This window comes from Pan paniscus, chromosome 13 (assembly GCF_029289425.2).
Source record: "Pan paniscus chromosome 13, NHGRI_mPanPan1-v2.0_pri, whole genome shotgun sequence".
In the NCBI taxonomy this organism is placed as follows: Eukaryota; Metazoa; Chordata; class Mammalia; order Primates; family Hominidae; genus Pan; species Pan paniscus.
The window spans coordinates 44,560,275-44,575,545 of NC_073262.2; the positions used below are offsets into that span (position 1 = coordinate 44,560,275).

General features: G+C 45.1%; 1 protein-coding gene across 6 annotated transcripts in view; it reads left to right on the forward strand.

Annotated features, from left to right (window-relative positions):
• FAM168B (family with sequence similarity 168 member B) overlaps positions 1–15,271 on the forward strand; it is a 46,600-nt gene that overhangs the window by 8,819 nt on the left and 22,510 nt on the right. For all 6 annotated transcript variants that reach the window (XM_034954180.3, XM_055109384.2, XM_034954179.3 and 3 more), the window contains 2 exons: positions 3,098–3,178; positions 13,843–13,926. In XM_034954180.3, coding sequence (XP_034810071.1) covers positions 3,109–3,178; positions 13,843–13,926 — 154 coding nt within the window. In that variant the 5' untranslated portion in view covers positions 3,098–3,108. The remainder of the gene's footprint in view (positions 1–3,097; positions 3,179–13,842; positions 13,927–15,271) is intronic.

Genomic DNA, 15,271 nt, shown 5'->3' on the forward strand with positions numbered 1-15,271 from the left:
GTTGTGAATGGCATGACAAATCTGGCATTTGGATTTGGTTTAGAAGTTTAAAAAAATTAGACAGTTCAGGTAATGAATGTTTTAGTTACTAAAGTTGCCAGTTTATTCCTGATTTAATCCAGAACTTCCTGTTACAGAGGCTAAGGATGTGACCTAATATTTTCTTCTTACTACAGGATTGCTTGGTTGTGAATATTCTAAATGAGTCAAATGAGCTGAAAATTTGGAGTGGTTTCTTTTTGTATTTTGTCTTCGTAATGGATTTTGACACCTAGAGTGTTCTGAAAGGCATTTGTTTTTTAGAAAGTCGGTAGGTAGTTGCAGCTATTTTGTACCAGATGTTGTTATTGATGCTGGAGATATTGCCTTTAAACAGAACCAAGTGCATGTTCCCTGCTTGTTTTGGCTACATTCTAAATGGGGATGTGGGGAAGACAGACATAAAATGCACATTTTGTGTTTTGTTACTTATTACATGTTTTTCAGAGATGGAAGCTTATTATATTGCCCAGGCTGGTCTTGAACTCCTGGCCTCAAGCGATCCTCCCACAGTGCTGGGAATACAGGCATGAGCCATTGTACTCAGCCTAAAAATAGACTTTTTTTTAGGTCTAGCAGTTTTAGGTTCACAGCAAAATTGAGCAGAAGGTACAGAGAGTTCCCATATACCCCCCTACCCCCACACATGCTGTTTTAAATCTTAAAGATCACCTTAATCTTTATAACCACATACATCAGTGAGTGATTTACCAGATGAGGAATAGTGAAAGCTGACACTTCAATACACTGCATTTTAGGAGGCCAAGGCGGGAGGATCACTTGAACTCAGGAGTTCAAGACCAGCCTGAGTGACGTAGTGAGACTCTGTCTCTACTAAAAATGAGCCAGACGTGGCGATGCACACCTGTAGTCCTGGCTACTCTGGAGGCTGAGGTGGGAAGATCACTTAAGCTTGGGTGATCAAGTCTGCAGTGAGCTATGACTGACAGAGCGAGACCACGTCTAAAAAATAAATAAAAGTAAATAATACCCTGGATAAGATTCAGAGGAGCTTACTAGAGAGCTGAATGGGAATCGGTTCCCAACAGTACTTCTGTTGGGGAGGGGTAGAGTCCTGGTTGTGGCTGTGCAAGTTCTTGAACTTGTCAGGAAAAAGAAAGATTCATGGATGATAAAACATTGAATGGATTCATAGAGGTGCTGGGCTGTAACCAGTTAGTCTTTCTTAGGAAAAAAAATTTAACAAGTTTTTGAAGAAATACAGGAAACTAGAGTGGCATGGTGGCACACACCTGTAGTCCCATCTACTCGGGAAGCTGAGGTGGGTGGATATCTTGAGCCCAGCAGTCTGAAACCAGCCTGGGCAACATGATGGAACCTCATCTCTATTAAAAAAAAAAAAATACAAAACTTAGCCAGGTGTGGTGGCACCACACCTGTAGTCCCAGCTCCTAGGGAGGCTGAGGTGGGATAATCACTTGAACCCAGCAGGTCAGGGTTGCAGTGAGCTGAGATTGTGCCACTGCACTCCAGCCTGGGCAACAGAGCAAGACCCTGTCTTGGGGTGGGGTGGGGGGCAGAGGGGAGAAATACAGTCCCAGCACTTTGAGAGGCTGAGGTGGGCGGATCACGAGGTCAAGAGATGAGACCATCCTGGCCAACATGGTGAAACCCCGTCTCTACTAAAAATATAAAAATTAGCTGGGTGTGGTGGCGCACGCCTGTAGTCCCTGCTATGCGGGAGGCTGAGGCAGGAGAATCACTTAAACCTGGGAGGCAAAGTTGCAGTGAGCTGAGATCATGCCACTGCACTCCAGCCTAGCGACAGAGCGAGACTCCGTCTGGGAAAATAAATAAATAAATAAATAAATAAATACATACAGGAAATTGCAAAAGGACCACTAAATCTACTCCCATCTAGAGTCAATCACTGTTCATATTTTTATATATTTCTTTTCAGACTTTTTTTCTGTTTGTGCTAGGGATGCACATTTTTATACACATAGGTGTTTATATGGAATCATACTGTGTAATGCAGGATGCAGTATAATACTCTACTTTGTTTTCACTTAACATTGTATTATTCTGTTTTTAAACATTTCTTGAAAAGCAGCTGCGTGATATTTCATGTTCTGGATATGTCTTGGTTAACTTAACTATCCTCTGTTAGAAGAACATTTTGGTTACTTGTAGGGTTTTCCCCATGTTTTTTTTGCGACAAAGTCTCGCTCTGTTGTCCAGGTTGGAGTGCAATGGCATGAGCTTGGCTCACTGCTAATCTCCACCTCCTGGATTCAAGTGATTCTTGTGCCTCAGCCTCCCAAGTAGCTGGGATTACAGGTGTGCGTCACCACACTTGGCTAATTTTTGTTTGTTTTTGTTTTGTTTTGTTTTGTTTTTTTGAGACGGAGTCTCGCTCTGTCGCCAGGCTGGAGTGCAGTGGTGCAATATTGGCTCACTGCAGCCTCCGACTACCTGGTTCAAGCGATTCTCCTGCCTTAGCGTTCTGAGTAGCTGGGATTACAGGCACACGCCACCACAGCCAGCTAATTTTTGTATTTTTAGTAGAGACGGAGTTTGACCATGTTGGCCAGGATGGTCTTGGTCTCCTGACCTCGTGATCCCTCCACCTCAGCCTCCCGAAGTGCTAAGATTACAGGCGCGAGCCACCATGCCCGGCCAATTTTTGTATTTTTAGTAGAGATGGGGTTTCTCCATGTTGGCCAGGCTGGTCTCAAACTCTTGACCTCAGGTGATCTGCCCACCTCGGCCTCCCAAAGTGCTGGGATTACAGGAGTGCGCCACCGTACCTGGCCTTTCCCCTTGTTTTTAGTGGACATACAGCTAACAATTTTTACTCCTTAGCTTCTGATGGACTGAGGAGAATTGTGAAAAAAAGTTTATCATGCCCTGGTTTGGCACCCATTAGGACATCGAGTGTCCCTTTTCTGTTCTCTGCTGGTTGGGGGCAGCATGAAATGCATTGTTTTATAGCAGCCTAGAGAAAGGACTCTAGCTACCTGCTTTTTGGGGACTGGTACTGGAGAAAAATCTGAGAGCAAAAGTGCTTGGCTAAATTCCCTTTTTTTTCTTTTAGTTTTTGAAATCATGAATCCTGTTTATAGTCCTGGATCTTCTGGGGTTCCCTATGCAAATGCCAAAGGAATTGGTTATCCAGGTAAGCAAGTAAAATTTTGTTTTCATTTTTGAACATTGAATACTTGGTATATTTTCATGTCACTAAGAATGCTTTCTATTGACAAACGCAGCTCAAAGTGGCTTAGACAAGAAAGAAAATACCTGGAAGTGAAAAATCAAATGATAGGACTGGATTTGGTCAAAACTTGATCTAGTGGCTCCAGCAGTTGGGACCAGGATCTAGTTTCTCTACCTCCTGGTCTCAGCTTCGCTTCCTCAGTATTAACTTAGTGTTGGTCACAGGTCCCACTCCTTCTCATTGTGGTCTCTGAAGTTCAGGCCCCTCCCAGTAGTCCCTCACTAAGAGCCTCTTTACCTCCACTCTACAGGAAAGCCTGATGGGACTGCTTGTTCTCTATTCAAACCAGTCCTGGGCTTTGTTCCTATTAAACTCAGCATCCATCCCTGGGCCACAAAGGGGAGTCTGCTGATTGACTTAGGCCTGATCCACATCCCTTTAGTGGAGTCAGCTAGTCAAATATGGACTGCAAGTGAGGGTTGCAGCGAAATGGATATTGAGGGGATAGGAGCTGGTTGGTCAAAAATAGCAAATGGTTGTTCCCTTCGGTGACTTTGCACAAGGAGTAGTTACTTATAATGATACAGTTTCATTTTGGGTTTTGATAATATGGTAGAAGAGATAACCCCAAAACTTTGTTGCTAAGACTCTCAGAAAGTGAAATAAAACATTTTACAAATGTATAACTGAACTTGCAGGAGGTAAGAGAGATATCTGGGGTCAAATGTGAAGGCCATGTTAAACCCAGCTAACTTGGCCTTTGAACTAATGTCGTGCCTGTCCTGGGCACATGTGCTATTTGTGGGTTTTAACAACCCACATGGGGATAGAGATTGAGTATTAGGACCCTTGCGACAGGGAACGAGAGTGAGACTTCTTATCAGTCATTCTCGTCCCTCTGGAGGGTGATACTCCCAGCAAAGAGATAGACTAAACAGTCTAGTTGTCCAGTGGCCCCATAAGGAAGTTTGTATGCCTGGGCTCTGAGAAGGGGGAGATCTTTACTAAGACTTTGTAAGCATTCAGAGATGTTTGGGGCTCTAGCTTGTATTATACTCCCCAGGGGTTCAGAAGTTGAGAAATTAACGTAAAAATAGTCTCCAGGCTTAGTTACTCCTGGGGCTCCTGACAGCAGCGAATGCAGAACTGCTGTGGGGGCATATGTTCACAACCCAGGTTGCGTGGGCTTCCTGCAGGCAAAGTTCTGCCTGCTAGCATGGGATGCCTCCCATCAAGTAAGAGGCACCAGCCATGACAGACTGCAGGAGAAGAACCATCAGGTAGATGCTATGTCACATAGCCAAGTTTAGAAGAATTGCAGATATAAAAGAAAGAATCAGAAACATAAGAGGGGAACAAGATGCTGAAAAAAAAGAACTAGCTGGAACTTTAAGAAATGAAACAAAATGGCTTATGAACAAATTTCAGGTTAATATCAAGACAAGACACTGGTTAAGAGAGAACCAGAATGCAACATAAGGAAAGGGAGGAAAACAGAACAGTAAAGAAACATCTGGAGCTCTTCTCCAGAAGGGCTGAGTAGAGAAACTGTAAGAAAAGGAGTGACAGGCTGGGCGTAGTGGCTCATGCCTGTAATCCCAGCACTTTGGGAGGCCGAGGCAGGCAGATCATGAGTTCAGGAGATCGAGACCATCCTGGCTAACACTGAAACCCTGTCTCTACTAAAAATACAAAAAAAAATTAGCCAGGCATGGTGGCGGGTGCCTGTATTCCCAGCTACTTAGGATGCTGAGGCAGGAGAATGGCGTGAACCCGGGAGGTGGAGCTTGCAGTGAGCTGAGATCGTGCCACTGCACTCCAGCCTGGGCGACAGAGCAAGACTCTGTCTCAAAAAAAAAAAAAATTCTTTTACTATTCTTTTAGTGCTTATTATAAAGATTATACCTCTTTTATTTTTATTTTTTTGAGACTGTCTTGCCCTGTTGCCCAGGCTGGAGTGCAGTGGCACGATCTCAGCTCACTACAACCTCCATCTCCTGGGTTCAAGCGATTCTCCAGCCTCAGCCTCCTGAGTAACTGGGATTACAGATGCATGCCACCATGCCCAGCTAATTTTTTGTTCACTGTGTGAGCCAGGCTGGTGTCGAACTGCAGACCTCAAGTGATCCGCTCTCCTGAGCCTCCCAAAGTGCTGTGATTATAAGCGTGAGCCCCTCTTTTTCTGTTGTTGCCTTACCTTAAGATATTACTTGTGTCACAGTACTCCAGCGTGGTGACAGAGCGAGACTCTGTCTCAAAAAAAAAAAAAAAGACATTACTGTTTTAATTTTGTGCAATCAACAGCCATTTATATTTATTCACACATTTACTGTTTTTGGTGCTCTTCATTGCTTTCTCTATTTACATGTTTCTCTCTGGAGTCATTGACCTTTATCTGAACAACTCTCAACATTTTTTTTTTTTCTGAGGCAGAGTTTCACTCTTGTTGCCCAGGCTGGAGTGCAATGGCGTGATCTTGGCTCACTGCAACCTCTGCCTCCCGCGTTCAGGTGATTCTCCTGCCTCAGCCTCCTGAGTTGCTGGGATTACAGGCGCCCACCACCATGCCCAGCTAATGTTTGTATTTTTAGTAGAGATGGGTTTTTGCCATATTGGCCAGGCTGATCAAGAACTCCTGACCTCAGGTGATCCTCCCACCTCGGCCTCCCAAAGTGTTGGGATTACAAGCGTGAGCCACTGCGCCGAGCCACATTTTTTTTTTTTTTAAACCACAAGTCTGTTAGTGAATTTTGTTTTGTGAAATTGTCTTTATTTTGCTTTTCTTTTGAGGCATTCTTTTGCCGAGTGTGTTTGTTTTTTTTGTGGCTGCTATAACGGGTAACCACAAACTTGGTGGGTTAAAGCCATAGAGATATATTCCCAGAGGTTCGAAATCAAGGCGTTGGCAGGTCTGTACTCCTAGTGCAGGCCCAGAGGAAAATCCATTCCTTGCATCTTCTAGTTTCTGGTGGCTGTCTGCAGTCTTTAGCATGTGGCTTTGTGGCTGCATCACTCCCATTTCTGCCTCCATGGTCACATCCTCTCCTGTGTGTCTTTTGTGTGTTTGTTTTGAGACGAAGTCTCACTCTGTCACCCAGGCTGGAGTGCAGTGGCGTGATCTTGGCTCTCTGCAACATCTGCCTCCCAAGTTCAAGTGATTCTGCCTCAGCCTCCTGAGCAGCTGGGATTACAGGTGCGTGGTGCGTGCCACCACGCCCGACTAATTTTTGTATTTTTAGTAGAGATGGGGTTTCACCATGTTGGCCAGGCTGGTCTTAAACTCCTGACCTCAGGTGATTGGCCTCCGAAAGTGCTGGGATTACAGGCCTGAGCCACCGTGCCCGGCCCTGTGTATTTTTTATAAGGACACTTGTCATTGGATTTAGAGCCAGCCTGGGCAGTCCAGGATTCCATAATGACCTCATCTCAAGATCCTTCACTTAATCACATCTGTGAAGATTATTTTCCCGAATAATGTCACATTATTTCCTCTCAGCACTTTAAAGATAAAATTTGTCATCTGGTTTCTGTCAAAATAATTTTTTTTTTTTTTTTTTTGGTGAAAGGGTCTTGCTCTGTCATTCAGGCCGCAGTGCAGTGGTGCAGTCACGGCTCACTGCAGCCTCAAACTCCTTGGACTCAAGGGATCCTCCTGCCTCAGCCTCCCAAGTAGCTGGGACTACAGGTGTGCGCTACCATGCCTGAATAATTTTTTTATTTAAATTTTTGTAGAGATTGGGTCTCACTATGTTGCCCAGGCTGATCTCAAACTCCTGTGCTCATCCCACCTCAGCCTCCCAAAGTACTGGGATTACAGGCCTGAGCCACTGTGCCCGGCCCAGAATAATTTTTGCCTCTTTGAAATGATGTTTCTTCTCTACATTTCCCCCAACCTGTGTACCTTGCTACTTTGAAAATATCTTTGCTTTTACCATGATGTAACTAGATGCGATTTTATTTGTATTTACCTTGCATAGTGTTCAGAGAACCTCTTGACTCTGAGTTGATTTCTTCCAGCAGTAGCAGTAGCTCTTCAAATATTGTTTTTGTCCCTTTCTCTCCTCTCCTGGAACTCCATCTATAAGTGTTTTAGACCATTTCAGTCTGTCCTTTCTGTCTCTTGCACCCTGTTTTGTAGTTTCTGTTTTTTTCTCCATGAGCTTTAATACAGATAGTTTATACTGATCTGCTTCCATTTGTCCTGCTAATTCTGCTCTAATTTGCTATAATTCATGTATTGAATCAAGTCTTTTTATGTATTTTCTCCATCTTCTGTTTTTTCCAACATACTACTGAGTTATTTTAAAAACTGTTTGCTAACTGCAGTCTCTGGATCACCTGTGCATCAGTTTTTATTGTCCATTTGTTCTGTTCTTTTGTTTTTCCGTCACATGGTCCTGTCTTGGCATGCCTGGTGTTTTTCATTAACTGTCTCACGCAGTGTATTAGAAATTATGGGTGGTTTCACTGATGATGTCTTCTTTTGCTGGGAAGGTGGCATGCTGAATGGTCTTCTTAATCCACTTGGAGCTGGGCTTAGATGCATTTCAGTTTTGGCAAGGCTTGGTCTCCCTTTGTTCTGCCCTTATTCTGGAGCGCAGGGTTTCCATAAGCCTGACATGCTCTGCACAGTCCATCCCTCTTGTGGATCCGTACCCTGATCTTTGTCTTACACCAGGGGAGTAAGGAAAACTCTGCGTTTCAGAGATTTTTGGTTTTTGCTGTCTGCTGGGGTAGCTTTAGAATTTGACATATGTCTTAAAGCAGACTTTAACTGGTTTTGAAGCTCATCTGAGGTCCAATTTTATCACTACAGCCCTTCAAGATCACCAAAACCCATGTTTCTCTGTCCTCCAGCCATGGCCTTCTGTCCAGGGAGAACCTAGACTTGGCCTCTTGCCCATGCTGAGAATTGACAAGCACCGCCCAGGTCAACAAGGCTGTAGATCCTAATTTCTCCTTTGTTCCACAAATGGTAGTGGACACTGGGATGGAGTTAGGAACGTAAACATTTTGGGGGGGCTATCACATAGGAAAATCCAGCAGGGAGGAAGTAGAATTAGGGAGAGCCTCAGACTGTGAGGCACATTTGCCGAACTCATGGCCAGCCCACGGGTGCTCTGGGGCAAGGGTTAGCAGTTGGAGGCCCACATGAGGCACCAGCGGCCTGGTCCTGCTCCTGAGACTGTTGACCCACATACTTCTCCTGGCTGAACAGTAGGTTCTTTCTGGAAAAGAGATGCAGGCGGCGTTGCTCACTTCGCTTTGTTGCTTAATGTTTGCCAGGAATCACTCCATAACAGTTCACAGAAGTTTGCCTTGTTCTTTTTTTTTTTTTTTTTTTTTAAATGTAATAGTGTTACATACACTCCATCTTGTGGGCTTCCATAGTTGATTGAGCCAGTTTCCTTGTGATGGGCATTGGAGTTGTTTGAAGTGTGTGCTATTTTAGTAATGATTCTGTGAACAGCCCTATGTTTGTGTGACTCTGTGGGAATTCTCCTCAGGGTGGGTTCCTAGAGCTGGGGTTGCTGGGTCAGAGAGCAAATGCACATGTGATTGTTAGGATACTGCTGAGTTCTTATCAGCAGTGTGAGACGATTTCCCCACAGCCTGGCTAACAGAATGTGTTTTCCAGCTTCTGGATTTCTGCTAGTCGGAAGTTAGTCAGCGTAGTTGTAGTTTGCAATTCTGTGTATCTGTGTCTATTGATTTGAGTGGTGGGGATGTTTGTTTTTGTGGTTTTAAAAGTTACTTACGTATTAAGTGTACTAGCCCTTTGTCTAAATAATTTAAAGATACTTTATCTGAATTTGTCCTTTTGCTTAACTATGGTATTTTTTGCTGTTCTGAAGCTTTTACTTTTGTAAGGTGATCAGTCTTTTTTTTTTTTTTTTTAAGACGGAGTCTTGCTCTGTCGCCCAGGCTGGAGTGCAGTGGCACGATCTCGGCTCACTGCAAGCTGCGCCTCCCAGGTTCACGCCATTCTCCTGCCTCAGCCTCCCGAGTAGCTGGGACTACAGGAGCCCGCCACTGTGCCCGGCTAATTTTTTTTTGTATTTTTAGTAGAGATGGGGTTTCATCGTGGTCTCGATCTCCTGACCTCGTGATCCACCTGCCTCGGCCTCCCAAAGTGCTGGGATTACAGGCATGAGCCACCGCGCCCGGCCAAGGTGATCAGTCTTGTAGAAATGATTCAGGTTTGGGATCGCTTTGGTCCCTTGATGTAGGGAGTCTGGCCTTTCCAGCCTACCATGCCAGAAGAGGGCTAGAGTAGATGCTGAAGGAGACAGTCTCTGTGTCTGCTGGGGGGTGGGGTACCCAGAAAGATCAGGAATAGGAAGAAACAGTGATTCTTAACTCCATTGCTTGGAACCCTGCAGATTCACTGTCTAGAGAGAATGAGAAAAAAGAGGCTGGTGCACCCGAGACCAGCTAAAGCAGTGTTGGGGGTCCTCCCAAAGCTGCCCCTGTGGGTTTTGTGCAGTCCAGGTAGAAACCATTGGAGATAGTGAGGGGAGCCACGCTGCGGCTTGGGTCAGGGTGGTGACAGAGCAAGTGGGATGTGGCTGATGGGATGAGGCGATGGGAGCACGGAAGCAGCAGAGGCTGTCTAGGAGATTGGGAGTCTTTGATCCCCATACCAGAGACCAGGTATGTAGCGACATCTTGTTGCTGGTGGCTAGTGATGCCATATTAAATACTATCGTGTGTGTTTGCTGTTTCATTATAGGACGTGTTAACTTCTTGTTAGAAAGTGGGGGGCTGGGCGCGGTGGCTCGTGCCTGTAATCCCAGCACTTTGGGAGGCCGGGGTGGGCGGATCACGAGGTATGTAGATCGAGACCATCCTGGCTAACATGGTGAAACCCTGTCTCTACTAAAAATACAAAAAATTAGCCGGGCACGGGCCCCTGTAGTCCTAGCCACTCAGGAGGCTGAGGCAGGAGAATGGCGTGAACCCAGGAGGCGGAGCTTGCAGTAACCGGAGATCACGCCACTGCATTCCAGCCTGGGCGACAGAGCAAGACTCCGTCTCAAAAAAAAAAAAAGAAAGAAAGTGGGGATGGGAAGGACTAAGCAAAGATGACAGTAGTTTTTCAGGGACCATTAAACACAATCTTCAGCAAACAAATCCAGAGCAGCCCTCTTCCCCTGAGAATATATTGGTAGAGTTTTAGGGAGAGATGAGGAATTTGGAATTTGTGGAAAGTATTGCAGAGGCCTACAGGATATGATCTAGGTCAGTGGTAGTTGAAACTTTTTTTTCTTTTTAAAGAAGGAAACCATTGGAAAAAAAAAAATCTTGCTGGTTCCCTGGTCTCTGAGGGCAGTTCCAGACCTTTCTTGGTCTTCCTGTGCTCACAATTGGGCTTCTGAGGAGTCTCTCAGCATCCCCAGAACTGCTGTCCTGGTCTTTCCAGTGGCCATTGTGGGTCTCTTTGAAGTTGAATCCGCCCTTGACGTCCACCACACTCTGTTCCCTGACTAATTAGAGAGGGCAAACGGGAGGGTGAGAGTCCAGGAGGGAAACCCGGAATGGCTTCTGCTGAGGTAGAGGGGGATCAGTTTGAAGTGAGGAAAGCAACTTTGAAGCAAGGATAAAGATGAGAACTGGGCACTTGGAGGGATTCTGGGGCTAGGGGTTGGTGACACTGATGCCTCCTGTTCCCACAGAAACCTGCAAGATGGCTTAGGGATGCAGGGCAATAGAGCAAGGGATCCAGGCTGAGGGGGCTGAAGGGAGGCACGTGAGGAGCTGTATTCAGAACTTTCTGTCCCACCTACAAAGATTTTCCTTTTGGCATTCCACTCAGATCCCCTGCCCTGTTTTTACCTCAACCTTAGGGCTTCCTTGCTTTGGTTACTGTTAGCACCATGATTTGTTCCTAAGGGATCGTAACACCTTAAAAATCCCAGTCCAAGTGCTGTAAGAGACACCTTTCTCCAGGCCTCCTCAACGCAGTTTCTTTTGAAGACTGCTCTTCTCTTTCAACTTTATTTACAGGTGAAGGAAGTGTGCAATAGAGAAGTTACAGCTTCTCACAGCTAGTGGGAACAGTAATCAAGGCTAGGAAACCTGGGTCATCTTGTTGGCTGTGTGCCCCAAATAGAAAGAACGCTTTCTGACCAGGTGCAGTGGCTCACACCTGTAATCCCAGCACTTTGGGAGGCCGAGGAGGGCGGATTATGAGGTCAGGAGATGGAGACCATCCTGGCCAACATGGTGAAACCCCGTCTCTACTAAAAATACAAACATTAGCTGGACATGGTGGCGTGTGCCCGAAATCCCAGCTACTTGGGAGGCTGAGGCAGGAGAATCGCTTGAACCAGGGAGGTAGAGGTTGCAGTGAGCCGAGATCACACCATTGCACTCCAGCCTGGCAACAGAGCGAGACTCTGTCTCAAAAAAAAAAAAAAGAGAGAATACTTTCTAATACCTCAGCTGTCACAAGTGATGCCTCCTGTACTGTGAGCCAGAGGGGTCAGCCCAAAGGGAAGGGAGGCCTTATCGAAAAGGGCAGATGCCTGAGGCCCCCTTTGCTGGTTGCACCTTGGGGCCGGGATTCTGACTGTAGCACTCAATGTCTTATTTGATGTTTCTGTTTCGTTCATATTATGAATTACTAGGTCATGGTTTAGTCTTAATAAGATTCCTCATTTGTATTAATAAAGGTCAGCTTGTTTGCACGTGGACTGTAGTTGGATTTTTCCCATTTCTGTGTGTATGCATTCCCAGTTAGAGCTCCTTCTGTAAGAAGACTGAAGCTTAAGTAAGACACAGCCTGGGTTTATGACTGGTGTCTTAATTTGTTTTCTGCTGCTTTAGCAGAATATCAGGCTGGATAATGAACAGAAATTTATTAGGCTCTTGGTTCTGGAGGTTAGGGAAGTCCAAGAGCATGGCGATGGCATCTCGTGAGGGCTTTTGGGCTCTATCCTCTTGTGATGGATGGTGGAAGGGCAGCGAGTGTGTCAGAGAGAAAGGGGGCTGAACTTGTCCTTTTTATCAGGAACCCACTTTCATAATAAAGCCGTCACCTATTAAATGTCCCACCTCTCAGTGCTGTTAAAATGACAAATTTTAACGTGAGCTTTGGAGGGGACATATGAAAACATATTAGCTGGTCATGCTGGAGAAGTTGGGGATCAGAACATCAAAATATGGCAAGGCGTGGTAACTCATGCCAGTAATACCCGCACTTTGGGAGGCCGAGGCAGGTGGATCACCTGAGATCAGAAGTTCGAGACCAGCCTGGCCAGCATGGCAAAACCCCATCTCTACTAAAAATACAAAAATTAGCTGGGCGTGGTGGTACACGCCTGTAGTCCCAGCTGCTAGGGAGACTGAGGCAGGAGAAATGCTTGAACCCAGGAGGCGGAGGTTGCAGTGAGCCGAGATCTCACCACTGCACTCCAGCGTAGGCAACAGAGCAAGACTCTGTCTTAGAAAAAAAAAAAGAACATCAGAATATGAAAAAACCTGAAATGAATTTAGAAGTTTAAAACAGTTTCTTACAACAAAAAATAATAGCTTTTAAGTCAAAATATGTAATGTAGGAAATGTCGGAATTCAGTGAAAATGAGTGACCTTTAAATAGGCTTAGCTGTTCACTGGTAGCAGCAAAAATAGGCCCTTGAGTCCAAGCTAGACTTGAATTCTGATTCTTCCAGACTTTGTGCAGTGAAGTCAGATGAGGGTAACAGGACCTAGCGTGTGATACCCTTAGCACTCTTACTACTCTTGCTAAGTAATTATGTGATTAGAGTTTGGAATGAAACTTCCAGAAATGTTATAATTGAGGCTTGGCGCGGTGGCTTACGCCTGTAATCCCAGCACTTCGGGAGGCTGAGGTGGGTGGATCATGAGGTCAGGAGTTCGAGACCAGCCTGGTCAACATGGTGAAACCTCGTCTCTACTAAAAATACAAAAATTAGCTGGGCGTGGTGGTAGATGCCTGTAATCCCAGCTACTCGGAAGGCTGAGGCAGGAGAATCGCTTGAAACGGAGGTTGCAGTGAGCCGAGGTCGCGCCACTGCACTCTAGCCTGGGCAACAAGAGTGAAACTCTGTCCCCCTCCAAAAAATAAATAAAAATAAAATATATAATTGTTACCTATCAAAATTCTGAGGGAAAGCCAGGCGTGGTGGCTCACACCTATAATCCCAGCACTTTGGGAGGCCGAGGCGGGTGGATCAACTGAAATCAGGAGTTCAAGACCAGCCTGGCTAACGTGATGAAACCCCGTCTCTACTAAAAATAGAAAAATTAGCCAGGTGTGGTGACACACACCTGTAATCCCAGCTCTTCGGAAGGCTGAGGCAGGAGAATCGCTTGAACCTGGGAGGCAGAGGTTGCAGTGAGCCAAGATCATGCCATTGCACTCCAGCCTGGGCGATGAAAGTGAAACTCTGTCTCAAAAGACGACAACGATAAAAAAAACAAAGTTCTGCGGGAAGAAGACAACTAGAGACATGCTGTTGGCCACACATAGTGCTCTTGGGGCTGCTTAAGTCTGTGGAGTTCTGGGGAAGAAGGTAAGAGCGATGGCTTTGCAGGAGCTCTAGTGATTGTGTGTCACTGCTTCAGTTGATGACATGAGATTGTTCTGTATTTTTCTTCAGCTGGTTTTCCCATGGGCTATGCAGCAGCAGCTCCTGCCTATTCTCCTAACATGTATCCTGGAGCGAATCCTACCTTCCAAACAGGTATGTGCTGGGTGGTAAAATGCTTTGTACGTACAGCTGGGAGAGAAAGGTGAAGGGGTGGATTTTGAGAGGGGTGGGTATAGAATTAGGACTTGGTTGAGTCGATTTCTCAAGTTCATTAAATTAGCCTGTTGATAAGTGCAACAAAAGCTTAATTCTTACTGCACTGAAGCTTTATATACTGTGTTTCTCATGTCCTCCCACAAGGCAAATCTGTAATCACTAGGTTGTTAACTCTGCCAGAGCATCTGTTCATGAAATAGTATCACCTACTAGAAATTGAAGAATTTCTTGCCATGCCAACAGGTGGAATTTCCATGTTAATGTTTTTAGAGATAATTTTTGATTAGACTACTTTAGCACTCTGATTATATTTTTTAAAAAAGTATTATTTTCCATGTAATGTATAGATGAATATTTTTAGATTTTGGAAATCACTGTTAATATTAAAAGTGGAATTGGTTTGGGTCTGAATCTTGAGGAGATTGGTTATTTAGTGGGATTTCCTCCTAGGAGCCTGCACTCTCTGGTGTTGGTTCCTTTTGGACTTTTTTCACCCACACGGGGCTTTGCCTTTCTGCCGCAGCAGTGGTGGTGCACACTCTGATCTGAGGCTGTGGTTTGGCCTTAATCCTGGGACTGCTGGGGCAGCTTTATCCCTCAACAGTAGCTTCACACAGTTAACTTTGACAGAGGAGGAGACAACAGCAGTGTCCTTTCCCCAGATTCTTCCGGTTTTGTTAATCATAAAATTCTGCCTTTATATTCTGTCCTTACATCCATCTCTTCGTTTCCATTTCCACTTCCACTATGACCCTATGACCACCCTTGTTCAGACCGTAGTTCACACCCTGAAAAAAACCTTCTTGACTTGGTCTTCCTGCTCCCAAGCTTTCTCTCCCCGGGTTAATGTTCTTCCCATTTAAACCAGAGCGATGCTCCCAGATGAATTTTTCTCAGTGGTTTCCCATGACTGTGAGACACAGTTATGCCAAGAGTCTCGACTTTCAGTCCCTAGCTGTTTGCCACATTGGCCCATTTTTTCCCTTTAGAGTGGTTTTCCTTTTGTGTTTTGCCTTGAAAGAACCATCCATCTCGTAGTGTATATTAGCAGTTCATTCCTTTTTATTGTTAGGTAGTATTTTGTTGTATGGAAATAAATACTTCAGTTTGCTTATCCATTTACCATGTGATGAACATTTGGGTTATTTGCAATTTTGGGCTATTACAAATGAAGATGCTATTAATATTTATATGCAGGTTATTGTGTGAACATACGCTTTGATTTCTCTTGAGTAAATAAATACAGAGGATTTGAGTGGCTGGTTATTATGGCAAGTGTATA